The sequence below is a fragment of the Ciconia boyciana genome, chromosome 4 (genome assembly GCF_034638445.1).
Source record: "Ciconia boyciana chromosome 4, ASM3463844v1, whole genome shotgun sequence".
In the NCBI taxonomy this organism is placed as follows: Eukaryota; Metazoa; Chordata; class Aves; order Ciconiiformes; family Ciconiidae; genus Ciconia; species Ciconia boyciana.
In genome coordinates this window covers 90,953,594-90,976,812 of record NC_132937.1, presented here as the reverse complement: position 1 = coordinate 90,976,812, position 23,219 = coordinate 90,953,594, and the positions used below count along the sequence as shown (strand labels likewise).

Below are 23,219 nucleotides of genomic sequence, written 5' to 3'. Positions count from 1 at the left end.
CCTGGAAAACAGGTGAAAGTAAATAAAAAAGTGGGACCACAGCATGTAACAAGAGCAAACTTCTCTAACTAGACAGACATGCAGGAATGTCTCTGTATAGCTGCTCCCTTCTGCAGTGGCCAAAGGATGACAGCCTATTTTATAACAGAACTTGGAGTGCAGAATGGCTGTAAAATGCTTCTGTTATCTTTTCAACTTACAAGCTACCACTCAGTTTCAGGAGGAACATTCCCTAAAGCCTGTAGGCACCTCAGAACCAAGAAGAAATACTATTTCAGACACAAGTGCCAAAGGCAGCATCTTCAACAGCTCTTTACTCAATGCTACTGGGCTAGATGCATAGCAAGAGAGAATTCAGTCATCTGAACTATGCAGTCCTGTTGACAAGAGTTTGCCTGAAAGAGCTCAAGTGTCACTTACAATCTGTTACACCCTAAAAGAAAGGCTTGAAAGGTAGACAAGTATGTAGACAAGTATGAGCTTTAACTTAACACATGTTAAGTAAGCCCTTTCAAAAGCTACTTCTGAAATACTGTGAGAGTTGTATCACACAGAAAAAGTCCCTGCGAGGTTACAAATGCACAGTGAACTCAAGTGATGCATTTTCAGTAGTCTTGCAACATTTTATCACCCCTAAAAAAGAATGCACATTGTTTTCTGCATAACATCATGATTAGAGAGCAGCTGATTAGTATGGTAGTTTTATTTCATGACTGATCAAAGCCTCTTGGTAAATTACTAAGTCTTCTCTGAATGGTTTTTTTGGGCAGAAACAAAGTTTGACCCCAGAAATTTTGGCCAATATGAAGCCTACCTATCTTCTGCTCTTGAAGCCTCCTGATGTCCAGTTGTCTACTGAATCTGTCCCCTCGTGATTCTCCTCTCTAAATAGCTACTGCTGACAAAATCCAGAGCCAATACTGTAGAACTTTATCTTTGCCTGAGCACACACCTGTTTTGGTTTTTTCAGCACTACTCCATTAGTATACAATGGTATTATTACCAGATGACTAACAGGTACTGAAAAAACAGCAACTTCAGTACTAGAAGAGTTTCTGCTGCTGCATTTCTTCCCGCGGTCAACTACTTGCGTTATTTCAACATGTTCTCCCTACCCTCGTGAACCAAAACACTCGCCTTTTAACAATGCAGCAAGATGCCTTTGAAAGCTTGGCACACCCACCACACGAGGGAGTCCTTGGCTGCTGTTTCCCATCAGAGCTATCGAATCCCCAACACAAGGGCTGAGCAAGCTACCTTTTGGAAGTAATTGTTAAGTTACCAGAGTACCTAGCTAATCCTGCACCTTGGCTGGAATTCTTAAACATTTCTGTAAGGTCTGCAGACCAAGCAGAATAGACAATCAACAAATTCAGGTAATCACTTTTTCCACAAAAAAAAATTAGAGCCAAAACAAATACTACAGTCAACTGAGCTCTGAAAAACATTTCAGTATGGACTCAACTTCTTATAAGGTAAGACTGAATGAGTTCTATGAAACTAAGTGGTTCATTTTAAGGAGCAAGCAGAGCTAGGTTTGTACATTCCACCTCCCCTCCTCCACTTACTGATCTCCTTAATAGTTAAAAGTAATGTAAGAGAAGTAGCCCCATTAATTGAGTGCTATCAATGCTAATCCTTAGAATAAAAAGAACCCAAAACTATCACTCAATTTCAAATTATCATCCTGATACACATATATTAAATAAAAAGCAAAAAAACCCCCAGAAGAACACTTACAATTGGTTAATAATACATCTGAAAACTAATACATACCACTAAGCTATAAAACTAGTTTCATGGTCTAGTACAAAAATTTACCACAAGAGCACACACTAATCATACACTGGAAAATTAAAAATCTCAATAGCAAATAATACATATTCACACATTCACCTTCCACAGAGGGCAATCAGAAAATTTTAAGATAAGCAGGAATTTAAAAAAAAAAGATTTTTCTACAATACAGTCATTGATTTCAGTACAGTGACGTTTCAGACATTTCAGGCTATTTCAAGTTCTGCAAAAAAGATTTTATTACAAAATAATTAAAGGAATATAACAAGCAAGAACTACAGTATCACACAGAAGGAATGCTAAAAAAGCCTATCTTCCAAAAAAATTACATACTATTTGCATCAATATGTGACAGTGAAGAACATACTTCTGAGGTTAAGCAATAACGTCTAGGAGCTGAAACTCAATGTCTGTAAGTCTACAGAAAAAAAACGTAAGAATTCTAGCAGACTAGGGACTTCATCTTTTTATAATTTAACTTCAGCTATGTATGCTGCCTTCAGCGCTTTACTCCTTGAAGATCGGAGAGTCCTTGACTGAAAGGGAATAGTCCATTTTCTAGTGAAGTATTAATACATTTTCTGCCACCAGCCATGCAAGTGTTCATTCTACATCAAACCCTATTTTCAATAAACTAAGCATAACTATGTTTAAAGCCATAAGTTTCTGTCTCTGGGTATGAAGTTAATTGGTAAAGATCCACTAAAGTACTTTAAGAACACGTTAGCTTTATGTCCTTGTAAACAGGATGAAGTCAAGTTCACAGCAACTTGACATTAGGCTTTATTCTGCCTTTCGTCACTCCTAAAGTTGCACACACTGGTGGAAGAATGCTGTTAAAAGAAACATACATAACATTACAAGCCTACATACAAAGGCTCTCATTTGAATTAATCTCATGAACCCATATAATTTTTCACAAGTCTCCTAAAACTTCAGAGTGCGGATGTGTTCCCTGACCAGCACACAAAAGCAGAAGCAGCACTGCATAAGAGACACAGCGTCATGTTAAGATCAACCTAAAAACTCTAAGTAGTCACAGCCTGTGATGTCCTGAAGGCAAGCCAGTGTGGCCATGGCAAAGATCAACAGCACTTCTGGCCTGTAATCCAACTTCAGGAGCATGAGAAGTTGGACAGAGTTTCAGATATAGGAGTAAGAAACACTCAAACCTTTTGTTTGTCTGGATTTGCAATTCAAGACATCAAAATGCTCCACAATATACTAGTGTGATCCTCCTGAGAGACAAGCCCACAGAGCACTCCTGTGCCAAGATAAGGGGATCATTCAGCTGGTATCAGCACTTTTTTAAAAAAGTTACTGCATCTTCATAAATCACCATGAACATGTGATTTAAATTCATTGACATTGTCAACTGCATCTGATTTAAGCCACTGAAATTACCACAGTATTATTCTGACACTGAATAAAGCTAGAAGCACACACCCAGACATGCAATTCACTTAACTGCAGAACTCTACCTGGAACTACCTACATAGCTACAGTCTCTCTAACAAGAAGTGCTGAAAGAATAAGCACAGAATACCATCAGTGTTGCCTTCTTCCCATTTACTTTTAACAAATTATTGTTCAAGTTTCACAACGATTTGAAGTTTGCATTAAGGCTTGAGCTGCATTTTAAAAGCAGCTTCAGCAAAATGAGGGAACCTGCATGAGCCACTGAACAACCCCCAATTTAACTGCAGTTTGCTCATAGTTCCAGTAGATGGATTTTATTTACTGAACATTCATAACTCATACACCACTGAGCCAACAAGCTAGGCAGCTTGCAAAGAAAACACCTATAAACCATGATCGCTACTAGATTTCAATATTTGATACTTTGATGCCTCTTTCTCCCAAACCCAGTTTCTCAGCTATTGCTCCGAATCTGGAAAAATGGAAGTTGAAGACTGAATGAAGAAGATCAAACATTGATCAAAGTACTTGACAGTTTATCCTGCCATACAGTAAGAAGACTATGTCTGTAATTAAAAAGCTATTTACAGAGCTGTAAGTTATCCTAAAAATTACAGTTTTTCAGGAAAGAAACTAAAGTTTCATCTCAGCCAGGTTCAGCTCTACCCTTTTATTAACTTAGTACCATCCTCTTGCCTTACATCTTGCATGGTTCTTCACATGTGAGGAACATCATCATCTGCTGCTTCATCAACACAAGCTTGTTGATGTTAGATACAAAAATGAGGGTGCAGCTCTGGTTCTTCCACACAGCAGGCAGAGAAAGTCAAGGGTAGTGCGTACTGTGGATGCCAAAATTTACACGAACCTGATCAAAGATGTTCAGTAAGCCAGAACAGACATTAACTGAGGGTTATTAACAGATGCACCATGTCTAAATATGAAATCTTGACTCCAAAAAACAGAGAAGCAGGGACTGGGTGGGAAGGTTTTGCACAAGCAAAAGTAACAGGGCATTTGCTTATGGACACTACAGGAGATTGAACATTGATAGTCTTGCCTGTTATGGCCTCTCGTGTTCAAACATAACTAGTGACAACCACGAACTGCTTGAAACAACAATGACTGACCTAGGGAGCATGCTTTCTTACAAACTAGCTCATCGTATTACAAGTAGAAGCTCCTTACTATGCTAAGGTGAAAGTATACACCACGGAATTTGCTAAATTAGTTATTTTTGAAAGCTGGCTTTACTCTTTAATTTTTACCACTACCAGTGGTCTAAAGAGTCCACTACAGGGTCTATGCAGCTGAGAAGTTTTACCTTTTGCAGTCGATTTGGTCCTTGTCAGGAATACAGCCAGCAGTGTTAAATATTCCGCCCTACTGTACCACCTAGTCACCTTAAATAAGGTGGATAAAGCATCTTTTCTACTGTTGTGATGTTTGGAAGCACGCAGTAATTTGTGCATTCAAGTAAAACACTATCACGACACTTGAACATAATTTCTTTTCCCAAACTTCACATTAACACATACTATTGTTGGGGTTTTGTTTTTCTTTTAGACTATCTGCTACTTAATCTCAGAGTTTTCAAAGACATCCTGAAATGTGCCGTGATTAAGTTTGAAAACTATTCCCCCCCCCCCAGGGCACATTTTGCAAAAGTTAACTTGCAGTGTTGCTTTCAATCATGTGGGGTTTTTTCTGGTCATTACTGATGACTGAAAAACAATAATGAAATGACAAACTGTTGTCAAAAGATAAATTATTTCCCTAGACTAAGTGTTAGCTGTCAACTCAAAAAAATACGTCCTTGCAAATATGTCAAAGGGGAATATCCTTCTTTCAGTTTTAATAGCTGTGATTAACAAACAAGAACAACTACTAATCTGCAATACCGAGAAGTAGGAAACATGCCATTTCTCATTGTAGTTGGTAAATAAATACACACAGGAAAAGGATATGCTGAGAAAAGCTGACATTTTCATTATCTGAAACTAAAATATGTCTCCACAAAGTAATTCTTATAGGAACACAGCAAAATTCTTCCAGAAGGAAGCTTTCTTTATTGGGGGGCTGGGGGGGGGGGGGGGGGGGGCCGCGCGGAATAATCCATGCATCTTGCTATAGATGCAATACTTCATAACCATTGTGCAGCAACATTAGGCTTCAGATGCATTTCAAAAAGGGCTGTGGCTTAACCTGCATGAAGCCATAGGTACCAGAAAGACCAGAAGAAAAAAAAGCAACTTTTATCTTCAATAGCTCGAGAAACTCAGAAGACAGGAAAGAATTCAGATTACAGGTCTCCTGTTTTAGTCAGTTCTACCAAATGTCTCAAATAAAAGGTAAAAACAAAGTAACAAACTACTGGTCAATAGTGTGGAAGATAACATGGCTGTACCTTTGGTAACTCTGGGAGTTGACAGATTTACAAAAACTGTTCAAGGAATCATAGAATGAAATGCAGGATCTGAGCTGTACTTGTGTCAGTTATTTTCCTTTTACATATGGATTAAAGTATTATGTCACTAAAACTAGAGGGTTGCCCATTTTTCTTCTGTTGCCTTCTACAACTTTCTACCTACTTCTACTCACACTTCGCGTACTCCAGTAAGACAAAAAACCCATAGAAAATAGTATAATAAATCCTTTTCTGCAGTTGTGCACAAAGAAACATGATGTCAGCCTGGCAAATTTGTATTGTAAGAACTGCCAGTTGAAGTGTACCACGATGAAAGAAAACAAAATGTAGACATAAAGTGCTTTCATATAGCAAGATAAGTATAAATACATGAAGCTAAAGAAAGTTCCTTGCTCATATTTAAGATCTTGCTTCTATAATGCAATATACTAGCTGCTTCAATACATAATGGACCAGCCATGAAGCAGTTAGGACCGTCTGCAGCTTGAAGTCTTACTATTTACCACTCTGCTTGTGGTGGCTGAGGAAGTATCCACTTTCTGTAAGAATATCCAAGTCCTTATAATCCATGTGACATCTTTGGAGTGAAAGGGCTTCAGGGTGTGCAGGTCAGTAACACTGCTACCCAAACTGAGGTAGACTTCACTGAAACACACCGTATTATTATAAATACGTTGCACTAATCTCACAGCACAGTTACCCTGAAAGGCAGTGATGCCTATTAAAAACCTTCAGATTACTTGAGGTCTCTTAACACATACTAGTTTCCACTAGAATTAACATATTCAAACAGCTGGCCTAGAATCACTAGGACATAACAGCAATATATACCTACAAGTACCTATGAAAGAGTAAGCAGTGATAAGACATGCCAAACCTGCAGCCTGGGGACTTCCAAGGTGGAAGCAAAGAGCACTAGGCTCTGCTAAAAGCATGCAAAATATCCCACACCACTAGAGGACCAGTGCCAATTTGCAAGACCCAACACTTCCACGGACTTCTTGTAAGTTACTGCAATCACTGACGAGAGTGAATTTTAATTTGTCTGCATAAGACTGCAAGAGAATGTATATTGCATTAACCCCCATCAAAAAGCACAGTGCTTGCTGAAAAGCAGAGTGATTTTATGAAGAAGTTCTGATTCACTACATTCAGAGAGGTCCTTAATCATATTTAGCCTTATAAAAAGAGTTCCAGTTTTAAAACATTAAGTTCTTGTTTTTGCTGTATATTGAGATCAGCCCATTAATTCAGGTTAATATATGGATGAATAAACAGTTTAACCATTTTAAAAATAGCTTGTTTCCACAATGTCAGTAGTAAGAACTGACTAACTAGTCAACTTAACTGAATCCCTGGAACAGACTATGCAGGTTCAGTCAAACATTTTTTTGCTACCTCTGTATTTGTAAAAACAAAGCCTATAAACTTCTGAAAGGTCAACAGTGTCGTGCCTGCAAAAGAGTGAAAAACAAGTGGATGGAAGTGCAAAGACAATTAAGTGCTATCTTGATTAACATAAGTTCATGTTCCTTCATTTCCACCTGCTGGCATGACTCACTTCCAGGAGACATACAAAGTGCAATAAATTATGCAGTTTATATGAAAAAGCGTGCTAAATGCTGCTAAGTCACAGAAATCACAGAATCGTATAGGTTGGAAAAGACCTTTAAGATCAGTGAGTCCAACCGTAAACCTAACGCTACCAAGACCACCACTATACCATGTCCCCAAGCACCTCAAGTCCTTTTCAATAACATTAAATAGCAATATGCAGAATCTGAGAAGAGTAACTACAGGATACAATATTAACAGGCTTAAGCCATGTCTCCTTTAATAGTGCTCTGGATCCACACATAAGGCTTGTTTGGAAACCTAACTCCTTCAGGATTATTCCTGAAGTCCAGACAATAGGACAGCAGTCCAACCACCAGCTAAGTAGGCCGACGCTCTGCTGTTGCACTTTCTTCCAACAAGCACACAAAGTTCAAAATTACTTTATTACTTTTGTGCTACAACACACTGAGTCCCTAGGCCATATCAAAGACTGCATTTTAACAACTGCAGAGTTCAAAATACAGTCTATCTTGAAAATTAAAAAGCTGTTAAGAACAACCCTCCTCTTCACACCCACCCCCAGAAAATCTATGTCTCAAGGTCTTAAGCAGAGAAGAGATCAGTCACCATATATAAATTTGCCTCCAATCCCATTGGGTTCTTATTCTTGATTTCACATTTATTCAAGGCCTGCACAAGTCATCCTGCTGCCAGGATACAGTTTGCCAGGCAATACCTTTTGTCCATATCCCTGCCCAAATCAGAAATTGTCAGGCTGCCAGAACTCATTCCTTATCTCAGCACACCACTAAGCAGCAGCTAGCAAGAACCCCTGCCTCTCAGACTCAGCACACCACAAAAGAGCATCTAGCTTCAGCTAGCTCCTCCTTTAGCTGCCAAACTACTCTACTCTCCCACCACAAGTGCACTCAAAACCTTGCAGAAACATCTGACAGATTAGAGTGATATAGGACTGCAGACATAATGCACATCGGGACTAAAGGCTGAGAAGGAAAAAGAGCTGGGGAGTTACAGAAAAATAGCAAACCTCTTTTGGAAAGTGGCAAAGTTGTAGTTGTCTGTTCATTCATGCGGTCCTCCCTGTATCAGGCATTTGTGCTATATAAGCAAATACCTGGAATTCCAGCTACACTGCCCTACCATCCTCAAAATCTTCATTTTTTGTCATGGGAATGTTTAAAACTTTCTACACTGTAGGTAAATAGTCACTTTGCAGATTAAGCAACTCGACAGATATGCCATACTATTTGTCTTCTCTTGCTTTCTCTGGGACATGAAGAAAAAAGGAAAACAGCTTCCCCAGTTTGTCTCCTACCTCATCTCCACATACAGTACGTCAAGGTGGCAACAAGTCTACAGTTGCAGATTAAGGCATAAGTATATGATCATACTTTCTTCCCATATTCCTGTAATGTTAGTTTAGATGCCCTAGAATTAGTCTTACATTACGGCAAATGAAAGATTTAGGGTTGAAGAGTAAGCTAACACTGTTCAAAGCAACAGTGACAAGAGACTTGAAAGAAACTGCCAGCCTAGGCTCAACTGAACAATGAGATCACTCTGAAACTTAAAGTTCACATACAGAAAACATCAGTAGCTTTGCAGTAGCACTGACAAGGGATAAAGTTTCCAACAGCTCTGCTCTTGCCAGACATTAACATGGGCTAGGAGTTTTTGCATTGCTATGATAGAAGTAGAGAAAACTACACAAGTTAGAGTTTCACATGTTCTAGATTCAAGCAGCCAGTCAGACAACAGACTTTCTCCTGCTTCCACTGAGGGGACACAGTATCCTTCCCTTGACTACCGGAAGATTGCTGTAGAAATCACAGCAAGCATAAAAGCTATCACTAAGAGACAGTATTTCACGCATGCTCTGCAGAGACAGAGCACCTACCCCACAGAAAGAAAAATCCTTCTCCATCTCACAGCCTCAGTTGTTTGGGCAGACTACAACTCAGCATTGTTACCAGGTGTTTGCTCAGACTCTGCACCAGAGGAGAGTACTCTATAACCAAGGATCTGACAGCATTGAATCCCTTCTAACATTGCACTGACTGTATGCATATACACTGCACACACTGAATTATGGCCAATGTTACTAGAACTATTACTGCTGTTAACAACATAAGCTCAGCTCTCACAACATCATGTCCAACTCCATACACGTTTTCTGTTTTCTTCTGTGACCAACCCAGAATCCTTTGCATTTATTACCATGGGTCTTCAATGAAAACAGAGAACATGCATGAGAAATTTCAGTATTAACAATTAAAAACTATTTCTGTACAAACTTTAATTGCAAACATAGACTACAGTTGCATCAACAATTTTCTGTAAGTGTTCAACTTCCATGCTATTTTTTCAGAACTGTAGTTCTAGACACCTGCTGAGTTGTGTACCGCATTTTGCATCTGTACTATGTGCAAAACAGTAATGGGGCAATACTTCCAAGTATCTGAGAAACTAGTATCTGCAGAGGGCAAGAAGAAATATGCACAATTAAACAAAACAAATATAGCTGTTTCTGTAAGACTAAAGTTGACAGGACAGAAGAAGAAAGATGTGAGCCTTCTTCTACATGCCTGTCCATCACACTGTACTATTCTTAGACTGTAAAAGTCTATGAAATTTTTAAGGGTGACATAACACCTGAAGAATTTTACTCTGAGATCCTGTAATGCTGGCCATAAAGAAACCCCACTGCAATGTGCCAGATAGTTACCAGCCACAGGCCAAATGGGAACACAGCTTTTGGAAGAGGGTGTGCAAAAGGATCAGGCTTTCAACCAACATGTAACCTTCACAGTAAAGCAGTTGGATCAAGTTTGAAAAACAGGCCCATATAACAGGGATCAGCAAGAATGTCCTGAAATAGACCTTCTCTTAGTCTTCAGGTTTAGAAGGCAGGAAGTTTGACAGCAGGAAGTGATACAAAAAGAAACCTTCAGGTGGGCAGCACCTGGCTGCTTGTGCTAAATGGTACAGTCTGTTACCACGGCTTCACAGCTACGCAAGTCTATGACTGTGAAATACTGTTCCAGGCCACATCTCTAAACACATCCTGCCTTGTTTTCTAGGTAGTACAAGCAGGCATGCTAAACCACAAAGTCTACATATATGCATTATTACTAGTTCAAACACACTCTGTCAAAAAGGCAAGAAAAACTGACCTATCAACAAACAGGTTCTCTTTTAGAGAATATAAGTTGTCAATTTTATGAGCATATGATTATTATAATAGGAGAACAGTACAGGACCTTTGAAGCCAAGAAAACTAAGAAATTCTCCCAAATTTATGCCATCTGATTTCAGCCGCTCTCTGAATTCCACAAAGTTTCAGTTTACTCTGCATGTAAACTCTGCAAGTACTCCTGGGTGAATGACAAAGAAGCAAAGGCCTGAAATCATAGAGATTATTCATTCCACAATGTGAAAACTAACCACTTATCTTCCACATGTACAACTGAACTGCACTAAAGACAGTGGGTGTTAAAAAGAAGTGCAGTCTTCTTTTTTGTAAGGACACCACATTCATTGCCATTTTTACCTATATTCAAGTTTCAGAAAAGCAGGTCTAGAAAATGCAGTTTGCCATACTAAGGTAAGTGTTCATTTTTAAGTAGCTACTACTGTCCCTCGCATTTTGTCAACAGCTGCTAAATCCATCTGCCTTGCACGAGCAGAAAGCTTGTGCTCTTAAGTGCTTCAACAGGGGCAGTTTGATAATTAGACTTCATCCCATTTTATCCTCTTCCCTTATATTTAAAGTATTTTTAGCTTAATTTTTATAATTACACATGTTTAACATTAGATTAAGTAACATGTTATCTGTTTTTAAATATGTAAAAGCACTTAAACTAAATTAAACAGCTATCTAGAGCAGCTGACAAGAATTCAGTTACGATGCTTTGTTGAGACCATGGTTTCCCACCTATTGTGCAACTGTAACTAGTTCATGTGGTAGTTTTGTACCTTGTATATACAGTAGTCAAAGGCATGTAAGAGTTAGCATAGACTCTAAAGTATCTGAGCACAACAAATCAGTCCGTACAGATTATCTGGTTAGCAAGTGAAGTCACACTCATGCCCCACTTCTCAGACACTGCTCTTGTTGATGGGAGTCTCACTTGAAGAGACTCTCACTCAGCACCCTTTAAAATCTTCACTAGTATCAAGGTTTAATTTCTCTACCTTCAGTAAAACAACAGAACAGCAATCAGCTATTTTAATTCTTGCTGAGAACACTTCCAGTGTTTTTCCAGTAGCTGAGCAAGTAAACTTCCCTACAGCTACCAATGTTGCCCCAGCAGCAAGTTGTGCCCATGAACTGCATGCTTGGAGATGACCAGCAGGAACCTTCTGCAATTCACCTTTCTTCACTATCTGCCTCACAACTAAACCTTTAGATAAAAATCAATAAGGGACACAAACTTTATGTTGACAGAATGCCACGAGGAACTATAATTATTGGTTGAAACAGTTAAGATGATGTTTTAACAAATTCCACTCCATGGAAAAAGCATTACTGAAACTACTAGAACAGCCCTTTAGAAACAGGGCTTCAGACTGCTCACATGAAATTAAAAAGTGAACTCCGGCGTGCCTCCCTTCCCTCCAATAGGTTTTCCAGAGGCAGGGAGGCCCTCAAGCTCAACTCATCTCAATCCTGAAGTGTGCAGACAGCTTCAAGGAACTGGGGCACTGCTATAATGCAGTCTTAAATGCACTCCGATGTTGCAGATGTGGCCGCAGACTGAAGATTAAATAGGGTGAGAGATCATTTGGTTCAAATCCACAGGATACTCTGACAAGTATTTGGGTCAAGATGGCAGTAGCCATCCTTGATCCCTCTGAATTTCAACACGTGGCATTGGTGACCCAGCGTGTAGCAGGCTTCTTCATGTCTTAAAATATACTAGTGGATCACATCAGTGGGGTATGGTATGGGACTCTAACACTGCCTGCTAATGTGGATAAAAAGGTTAGAATTTCTTGTTTTGTTCATCAAATAATGTTTCACTGCTGAGAAATGGTTCACCTGCATGTTTAATTTCATTCACCCATGCAGATACTACCAGATTTCTTAGCATTCCTATACTGGAGCTGTCTCATCTGCTTGGCAAACAGCTCTCAGTTCCAGCATGTCATAAATGAAGTTTCACCTCATGAAATAGCCACAGGATGCATCCAATACTGATATGGACCAACCCAAATTAGACAACGGCAGACGAAAGCTTTGCTGCTTATCAATTCTCATTTGCAGTTCAGTTTGTATGAAAGTATTTCCATCTCAACGCTCCCCTAAACTTCTCAAAGGTATTCACCAAGTATCTAGTACTCATGACAGTTTATTTAACATGAAAAAATTTACTATTTTAACACAGGAATTAAACCAATATAATTCTGAAATTCATGCCACATCTCTTCCTTCACAGAAACCTGGTAATAATCCCTGTTCTGAATTACAGAAAGAAAAGGAAAATTTGTTTTTCATGAACCCTCTGTAGAAAACCTGAAAATTAGTAAGAACAGGACTGAAACTAGAGCTTTCTCTTCCCAGCATCCACAAACACAAGGTAATCTTGTTGCAGGCTACTTAAATCAGAAGTATTGCTCCCAGTGCAGTTATAAGGTCAGGCACCACATTTCTCAATCTCATTTATACTAAAAACCTTTTGGAACAAGATTGATGCAATGTTTTTGCTGGAAGCTGAAAGTATGCCTCAAAGCTGAGGAGCTGCTCTCTGATAAAGGAGAAACACCAACTATATCTCCAGTTGTTCCAACCCTGGAGTTCTCACCTACTAAGAATGTAATTTAAATTCAGGATCCTTCTTAGGCACCACTTTATACTATAACAGGAGACATCACACCTTCAAACCAGGTCTGCAATTAAGTCTTGCTCCTTTCCATTCCCAGGCAAGGAGTCTTTTGACACTAAGTAGCAGCAATGTGAGCTTCTAGCACATAAAACATCAAAACCATCACTTAAGGATGTGGCAATTTGCACATCCATTATTAAGACCTTGAGGCTCACTCCTGTGTGCCTGCAGCAGCCTCTTTATTGGCAGAAGCATGTAATCCTTAAGCAACTTTAATAAGGAATGCTAAATATGTGAACTCGGATCTGCAAGACAGAGATAAACGCTTTGAATAGCCAACCCCACTAACTGATCAAGTACCAGGTACATCTGTCCACTCCTCAAACAAAAGGCCAGGAAACAGCTAAGTAAAGGACTTTTTGTTTTGAAGCACTGAAGTCATTACCTATAGAGAAGACAGGTTTGTTTTCTGCATCAACCAGCCTTCAGCTGAAGACAGCAAGGTGTGGCATCAGTGCAGTCTAGCTTCTTTGGCATCCCCAGGCACATCCGGTGTTCTCCAGTGAAGAGCAGATACTGTTTTGAGGTTTGGTCAGCCCAGAAGGACTAAAAGCACTGGTTTCAGTAGCCAAGGCTACCATGCTGAAGCAGGGTACTTTACAGACTTAACCATTCCTCTACCTAATGTCTTAAGAGCAAGCCACGTGCTATGGGAAGAAGTGCTGGTCATTCAGAACCTAAGGGGAGCCAAAGCAATCTTCATTCAAAGGCACAGGTGTCAGCCAGAGACTATTCAATAAGAAGGAAGCCAAAGGATCAGTGCTGGGCTTTAAGAAGCCTCTTAGCTTGACTCATTTTGTGCCACAAAAGGGTCCCTACCTCAGAGAGGGTAAGTTGTCAGCAGTCACTATTTGAAATGAGGAACAGCCATGAAGCATGGCCTAGTGAATTCACCAAGACAGAGGTATACATTCTGGCAGCCATCTTCTTTTAAAAGAAGTCGTCATACTCCTCAGGCAGGATTCCCTTGTTTTGGGGGAATTTGCTTTCAAATTAACAAACTGTGTAGAATAGTCAGTAGAAAAGATTAAGACTTTAAAAAATCCCATTCTTGCAATCTCAGAAGTACAGCACACCTCTCTATGCCTGAGTATGGACATTTCTCTTTCTCTTTAGTTTCTACTGTGAAGTCAAGCATAAAATTGACTGAGGATGTATAGAACTGAACTGCAGGAAGTCCAAGGAGGGCTTGAGAATCCACCTTGTGACTGGGGACACAGAAGTGTAGTTTGACAACAAAACTGTTTAGAGGACAGTAGCCAAGACCTATAATCAAGAATGACCACTGCCAAAAACCATCCCCCTTTATATCTAACAGGTTATTCTCACACCATGCACAAACAAAAAAAAACCCACCACACACAACTTACCAGACATGATCACAAATGCTGTCTCCAGCATGCAGAGAATGACAGAAAAAAGCATCCTCAAAAGAGATGATTATTCAGTGTCATATCAGTATTTTCACGAATTGTGTATTAGCAGAACACAGGTATGAGCACTGGCAATTAAACTACTTTGTATTATTCAAAAAAGGTACAGCCTCTGGCTAAAGTCAGTGTCACTGTACAGCAGACTAAATGGCCAAATTTAGAAGAGATCCTTAACTTAGCTCACTCTGCTCACCCTCAGCAGGTACAGATGTAGATGAACTAAACACTTGGGAAATACTCCCCTTAGTATCTTTTTGCTGCCAGATTCTTGTTTAAGCATCATCCTTGTACCGATGACACAGTAGTGTCTACATTAATGTGGGAAAAGGTGGCCTAACTTTTTTGCTAAAGGAGCCCATGTCATTAGGACAAGAGAAGAAACCATGTGCTGCATGCCAAAGACAAGTCCTGGGGTTAGTGCCAGAGCTGCCTGAAGGTTTTTAGGCCTTGTCCTCCACTATTCATGTACACAATTGGAGAACACATCTCTCCAGCATACCCAAACCATCAACACAAACATGTGTAGTAGGGACTGAAGCCACACGCAATCTGCATCAACTAAAGCTTTTGTCTTCCCACTGCTGCTGCTCGGGGAACACTGAGTCACAAAAGAGCCTTTATTTAGTGTGAGAAAAATGTCCATGTTCTGCCACTACCTTTCAGTAATAGGAAAGTATTGGCTTCCATCCCTTAAACCAAAGCACAGCGAACATGCAGCCTTGAAGAGGTGTCATTTTAAACACACAGAAGCTAACCAGCACATTCAAGAGTTGCAACCAAGAACATAAGTTAAAGATGTGTTCCTGAAAGCTGGGTATTTGAGGACTCTGCAAAAAAAGTCAGGAAATAAAGTACCAAAGTCAACATTTCTGAACAAAACTAATGAAATGTCGACATAAGTGGTACTGAAATGTCGACATAAGTGGTACTGAAATGTCGACATAAGTGGTACTGAAATGTCGACATAAGTGGTACTGAAATCTTTTTTAATTTGAGAGAGCTTAGAGTTGAAAAATGGAGATGAGACAAACTGAACTTTGCCAACCATCCTTTCATTCTTGTTTTAAAGTGCAGGCATCCATCTGGTAGTTCTTTCAAAGTTAAACAACTGGTCTAAATACATGTAACCTGTGCATCAGCTGTTGCTAAAATAAAGTACTAACAGAATACATCACGCTGCAGTTCATACTTGCACTCTCAGAAGCACATATTCATTCAAGTGTGCACCCTAAAGAAATTGCTCAAGTGCTGCAATGCAAAAGTGGCTCTGCCTACAAAGTGGAATAAATTAAGTCCACCCTTTTCCCAAGGTACAAGCTTAATTACCTGCATCCCTCAAAAAGGAGGTTTTGCATCAACTAGGGCTAATGAAGTCATGATTCCAATGGAGTTGAATAAAACCTCAAGTAAACCTTGTACAAATATCTGCTTTTCCACATCTGAACCTTCTTTCCAGAGACTCTAAAGCTCGGAAGACTTAAATGCTCTGTTAGCATTTATAGCACTCATACAACCCTGGATGAAATGCAGATATAGACAATTTTTGGGTGTAAAATCTACATAATGATGAACCTAAGTTCCTTCTGACTAGCAACATCAGCATTGGTTTCTTCTGCCTTTATTCCATGATTTAAGAGAATTGCAAAACACCATCTGACAGCTCACTGCTTGGAAAATGAAAAGATGCAGGAAATCCCAAAACCAACATACCTGTTATTTTGTCTCTGACAAGCTTGCAGGATTCTATCTCACCAATGCTGCCAAACAGACTCTTCAGCTCCTCCTGTGTCATGTTCTGTGGAAGGTAGTTGACTATTAAATTGGTCTTGCTGTCTTCTGTGTTCCCAGAATCAACTGGTGATGAGCAATTGTTTATGGTGGTTGAACCATGGGCTGTGTTATTGCAAGTTGGTCCATTAGACAGTTGTGTTTCCATGGCAGCAATTACCTGCTGAAAAACACAGAAAACAAGAACCATCAAAATCCGTATTTCAAAATTCAAATTTCATATTATCTACTAGAGTCCAGACAAGAATCTAAAGACCTGTCACTATGCAGAAGTGGTACTGCGAGGGCCATATACTGCCTCTATATGCAAAAAACCCCCATCAATACAGAAGGATTTTAACTGTTAGTCAAGGCAATACTTTAAAAAGTTACGGGCAAATAAAGTTGTCACTAAAATCTTCTAGGAGCTCTCTCAATGAAATCAACACTCAAAACTTAGCTTCCATCCTCCCCCATTCCCTTCATTTAGGGGCATCACAGCCTTTTTAGTATAGAAGTTACCAAGCAGCGTTGGCCTGTTGCAAGCGTAATCAGGTCTATTAACTTAGAAATAATAACTGAAATGATATGAAATATAGCTTTTAAAGTGATAGTATTTGGTTGTTTTCAAAAAGATGTGGGTGTTAACTGTATCCTGAGCCTATTTCTCATAAGCAATAGCAAAAAGCAAGATTAGTAATTTAGAGATGCTTAACGAGCTATATGAATGTGCTGGGATGGAAAACAAACTCTTCCTTTATAACTTCTAGGTCAACCTTCTGTCACCACAGGTTAGAAGTATGTTTCTAAATGCTTTTATTTTATTAAACTGACAATTCCTGGTTTTCGCTTCTTCCCTCTCCTGCACCCTGAAAACAGTTAAATTTGATACTTTAACTTGATTTGCTTTTAGACATCAAAATAAGGGAGTGATCACCACTCCAGGAACTACTGTGTTTCACCTCAAAGCAACTGACTGTATGATTGGCAGATACAGCTGCAATCATTTGGAGAAGTGTCAGTCAGTACTTGCCCACAAGCTACCACATGTACAAAAGGTTCTCTGCCATCTCAGTCAGTCACTGAATGGTAACCATTGGTAAATACAGTGGATTTTTAATGGCAGACTAATATCCAAGACTTGGGCAGCCTACCCTGTTTGAGACCAACCATATAGGACAACATCCAACAGACAATTCTATAAATTAGTTCTCCAGTAATAAACATTTCAACACAGAAGCAAGACTCATCAAGAAGTTTCACTAAAAAAATCCAGCAATCACTGAAATCCAACCTCGTACTTAAATTTCTAGGAGGAGTTCTTACACGAAAAAGCCTACTGTAAAATTGCAGTGTAATGTCAGGACCTCTGGAGGTTCTGTCCTAACTGTCCTGTTCAAAGCAGCATATGCAATCAATGCATACCCAAACAGCTGATTAGGTCAACTGTACTCAGGGAGTACAAACTTGAATTTCCTAAAAACATGAAAGGGGATAAGTTGAGTGTCTTAAACTACAATTCAGACATTCCTGGGAACGCATTTCTATGTTCTGCATACAGACATATTTACTAAGAGATTACTTCAGCACAATGCAAAAAAGGGAAGATGCATCTATTAAGAACACTTAACATAAAAATGTGATCTAGTTTTCCTGAGGAGCTACAACTGGAACAACATCTTCCTCCCTTGTGGCAAAGTCCAAGGGGTAACCTGCTCCTGGCACTGTGATAAAACAAGTCTGCTGAAAAGATGAGAAAGTAGATGATCCCAATTAAGATAAATTACTTTTAAAAACACTAGTATATCTGGCAGAGCTAGTAGCTGCAAATGCTGTGCTCTAAGGCTCTCTAGGATTGCTTTTTTCCCCCCTCCTCTTTTTCTTTCTCAGATTTAAAGTGTTCATTGATCAAAATTAGCAGGATTTAGCAAGGACAACAAACAATCCTAACTTAATTGCACATTTATTTTCATGTTCAGGTGGCAAGAATGAGATCCTAAGCCAGCATTCAAGTGAACAGCTGCAGTAGCCTGTCTGTGCTGAAATTACAGCATTTCCCAGCTATAGAACCATCTGCTCTGAATAAAGTGATACTAATATGTTCTACAAATAATGCATATTCCATTGATAGGTTGAATACAACTGTTCATAAAACACAAAGCACTTCTTCAGCAGTTACTAAATATTTTCCACCCAGAAAAATAGTTTAAGAGATAAATTTACAGTTTTCAAACAATTTCTTAGAATAAGACTTGTAAATATACTTTCGAAATAGTAATCATAAATACACAGTATACAGGTTTTTAAAGTTACTGCAATTTAGTATTCAGACCATACCAAAACCATTTTAGTACAATACTACTCTTCAATTATCCACTAGGTATTTTGAATTAGTACTAAAATCTAATTGACATTAGAAGAAAGGCAAGCCACTGCAGTATAATTTCTACAGGAGATCACCATATTATAGAAAAAGTTGTCATGGTACGCCAGTGCACTCTAGGCTCTCACAGAATAGGGACACAACCTACAGCCTATAATGAAACATAGAAGAGAGTTAACGTTCCAAATGGGAGATTAAAGAGTTTGGTATGGCCTCAGCACTATTAACATGTAAAAAAGTAGCCTACATAATTTAAGAAAAATCCCACAGACCCCAGTCCAAGGCTCTGCTGCCCACGAACCACTTCTAAGCAGAGAAGCCACATCACACAGTCTGACTGCCATGTTAGTTTGGAGTTGCCGTCTGCAATATGGACACAAAAAGTACCGTATGTTAGATTAGCAAGATAATGCAACAAATCAGTTTGTACAAATTTACAGTAATTGCATTTATATTCCCAGCACGTCCATGCAGTGTGGCTTAATTGGATTTGAGGCAATTCCAATCTAATCTTTCCAAATTCAGTTCGAAAGTTATTTTTCTTACATGAAATAAGATGCTTATTTTTAAGAAGATTTAAAAGATAATGCAGTCTAGTTACCCCTGCATCTACCCTGGAAACTACCTCCAAAACCACACCATGCCTAAAAGGGACTATACCACAAAACAAATTTTACATCTTCAAGACTGAAGGAAGAGGAAACAAAGAAAATAGTGAGTCGATTTTCCATTAGCACATAAGATGACCATGCACCATTGAAAAAACAGCTCCCCTTACATGCCTTTCCCAGCCCATGAAAAAATACACAAGACAATAAACTACTTCGCCAGAATGCTGTTCTTAAAATCCTAGATTTTAAAAATTAAATAAATTAAAATCTTGCACACATGGTATTCAGTAAGTTTCCTTGCAATAGCTCTTTAAGAGTGCCACTGGACATAGAAGTGGCAGTAGAGTCAAGGATTTCCCAAGTGGAATAACTGGCACAAAATATGCAAGAGAGTTCTTCATAAGGGTTATTTTTGTCCCCAAGCACATTGTTGCTTGTTTTTAAATAAATCATTTGCAAACCCAATTGGATTTGAATTGAACAGTGCTAGGAGGATACCACAAAAGCTAATGGGCCATTTGCAGATGATTACAAGTAATCCAGATGTTAAATTTAACCACAATATTAGCACAAGTAGGAAGACTCCTGACTGTTGCCACAGCTTGAGACTGGTGTAAATACAAGAGATCCTTCTTGCCCCTGGTTGGCAGATGGGGTAAGTCTAAACGTGATAAAAAAAACAAGGACTCAGATTTTGGAAGGCTGCTGCATCCAGGGTTTATAAACACATACTTCAAAAAAACTTTTCCTGTTTTAAAACAGTGTAAATTAGTTTTCATTTCAGTTTGCTGCCAAAGTCCATATGGTTAGCTGACTTCATGTCTGGTCTTTATTTCTAACTTAGGTTGACAAAGACCTTTAATCATCTCTTTTTATGCAAAATACTGAGGCTTTGCTATCAGCTTCGACCTTGCAAGCCATTCTTCTCTCTGGTCTCAACCCAAAACCAATGCTAACAACCACACTTCCAAAGTCCTCCATGCTATACAGGCAAGTATGTTTGATGAACTGCTTATTACATGAAGAAAAACTACAAGAAGTCAATTGAGACCTTCAAGTCCAGACAAGCTTTATTAAGGAGACTGCATTAGAGTAGCAGTCTACAAAATTCTCTGTCCTACAGATACTGTAATGACATGCATAAGATATATTTGTATCTCTACAGCTCTCAGCAAAGCAGCATGACCTGATAGATTATTTGCTTCCTGTGAGCCGTGGGCTGCAGATAGAAAACTCCAACAGGACAGCTTACTTGTGTGCACAGGACTTCAGTGTACTCTTCACTGTGCCTTTGAGCATCACAGCAGTTCTCAAAAAAGCAAAGAGCACCTCTCCTCTGAAGTACTTCCAGTTTGCATAACACATCCATCTTCACGGAACTGTTGCACAAGGTACTCACAATGTGCAAGTCAGTTCTCTACCACACCATTACGTCTCAAAACCAAGTTTTGCTCTACCAATTATTTTACCATTTTTTATTACTTTCAAAGCTGTACAGAATGCTCTTTTACATCTAGTTTGAAAAACTAGAGTTCTTACCCTTTTACTTACACTTCTAACTGATCTGAAAAAAGATAAGGGATATAGCTAGTTACACCAAAAAAATAGTTTAAAAATCAGTTTCCAGCCTAAACACTGTACTTTAAGATTAAAATGGCACATTAACATAGAATTCAAGCTGTGAATAGTCTCCAAAGAAGTTTTAAAATACTGACCTACTGAAGAATCACCAGTACCATTAAAAAAGCTAATACAATTTTTTACTATTAGCCTCAGAGATAGTATCACACTTCACATTATTAAAATCACTAGCAATTACTGCATTCAAAACCTAAGAAACCAGTAAGTTTAGGAAACAGGGCTCTTATGCCTACTAAAGAAATGTAAGTTTGTCTTAAAATACATTCAGATTAAGAGAACAATTAAGTGAAGCTGGAAAAGGAAATCTGCTCTTTAACAGTCCTGAAAGGAAGTAGAACTGAAGACAAAGTTGTTCAGTTCAGCAAACGGCGAGTCATTCCCTTTTTTAACATACAGTGCATGGGAGCCATCTACCTTTCAATAAACTTACTTTTAATTCACCAAGCACGGTTAAGATTTTAAATCCAAACACTCTTAAACACTGTTTGTGGATCCCCGTTTCTAATTAGCTGCAGTTCAAGTCAGTCATGTGTAAGGTTTGCCTAGCAGAGAAGCAACTAGGCTTTTTTTTTTTTAATGACTAAAGACATCAGGAGTTAAAAAGCCATATGATTTACGCGATTAGTTCTGGTTGCCATAACAGTTCCAATTATATCAACAGTAGATTTTTATAAGAGCTTTAGAAAATAAAGCGGAACTAGCAAGATGAAGACCAGCAAAACAATAGTCACAGTGGTCTATCACTGCTACCACCTCAGGTGCATATGCGAGGGAGAAACCTTTAGTGCATCACACTTCTGGCCAAAACCTTTCTACTACTTGTTTTAATTCATACCTGTGCATCCCTATCATTGAGGAAAAAAAATATTTCACATAGGTTTTATATACAGAATTTACTTGTATTTATAGACACCACACCAAAATCACTGCACAGATGCCTACCTTGGTTAAGCTACATACTTATGAATGGTATTATTACATTAAGGTGATTACAGAAAAATCAGCACCCTGAATCTAAGTGGCCATGTTGGAAAATAAGTGAGGAACATGTAAAGAATAAAGTTCAAAGGGTCAACCAAGAAGGAACAAAAGAAAACCCAAGAATACCCTGGTGAAACCGGATCTTCTAGCATGTGATGCTTAACAATGGAGAAAATTAAGCCTTAAAAGGAAGAATGACCCTGGATTCATGACCTGAAAAGCATGGTTTTGGGGTCTACAACAACCAGCGACCCCACGTGACAAACAGCATACATTATCCTAAATCATCATTACGTAAGCTACTAATTAACATAGTCCTGCCTAGTAGTGTGAAAACCTATGCATATGGAAAAGATATACTGTATAAATGAACCTAGATCTGTGTAAACTGGTACGCACGTTATGCGGAAGGATCCCCCGCGCATCCAGCGCTGCAATAAAGAGAATGCCTGCTTTTTAATGCTACATTGGTGTTAAGAGGTTTATTCCCAATTTTGGTGACAGCCAGACAGCAGATATTAAACGCATTTGCCTCCTCCAACAGGTTACCACTGTTCAGAGGCAACTGAAGCTGCGCCATGGGATGCTTCTAGCCTCAAGGGTCACAGCTGATACAATGCTCTTGATAAAATCCTAAGATCCTAAACGTGCTCCTGAAGATCCTCCTAAAGAGTTACACACCAGGACACTTTCGAAACATGCTTTAGAATTCAGTATTTGACCTTCTTCCTCTTGGGTACAGACAGTGCAATGGAAGCATGCAACAATTATCACATGTTGCTATTGGATAAGAAGATGTTACAAATATTGTTTTCATAATACCATATAGCAGAACAAGCAGAACCCCACAGCTGAGTACCATCTCCTTTATATCTTCCACATATGACAGTCTAAACCAGAACTTCAGTCTCAGCTTGTAATAAGGTTATTTTTTTAAATTTAAATACCCAGTGTGTTTTACAGAGGATTTATACCACCTACTTTGACTCACAACATTAATGAAGGTAATTTAGCATGGATAAGCTGCCTGTTGTCTGTGAGGAGTGTTGCTAAATACCTTAAAGAAAAAAATCATCATTATTTGAGGACTCAGTGAAAGGCAATAGTCCTGACATAACCCAGATGCTGAATTTTGCTTTAAAAACAGAACTCAGTAAAAAATTTTTAATACCTCCAAAAAAGTATTTAAGTGAATAGTTATTTGTACTTTGAATAGCTGCAATTCTTAATGCTTCCTCTTTACTGATTTTTATCTTTACTAAGTGTTAATTTGAAGGGGTCTTTTTTTTCTTCAAA

The 23,219-nt window shown here is 38.8% G+C and overlaps 1 protein-coding gene across 4 annotated transcripts in view; it reads right to left on the bottom strand.

The window, feature by feature from the left end:
* Nucleotides 1-23,219, bottom strand: part of ELAVL2 (ELAV like RNA binding protein 2) — a 106,826-nt gene that overhangs the window by 41,838 nt on the left and 41,769 nt on the right. For 3 of the 4 annotated variants that reach the window (XM_072860586.1, XM_072860585.1, XM_072860587.1), the window contains exon 2: nt 16,251-16,491. In XM_072860586.1, coding sequence (XP_072716687.1) covers nt 16,251-16,476 — 226 coding nt within the window. In that variant the 5' untranslated portion in view covers nt 16,477-16,491. Of the gene's footprint in view, nt 1-16,250; nt 16,492-18,962; nt 19,047-23,219 lie in introns of those variants that run through there. The other variant, XM_072860589.1, reaches the window with a different exon arrangement.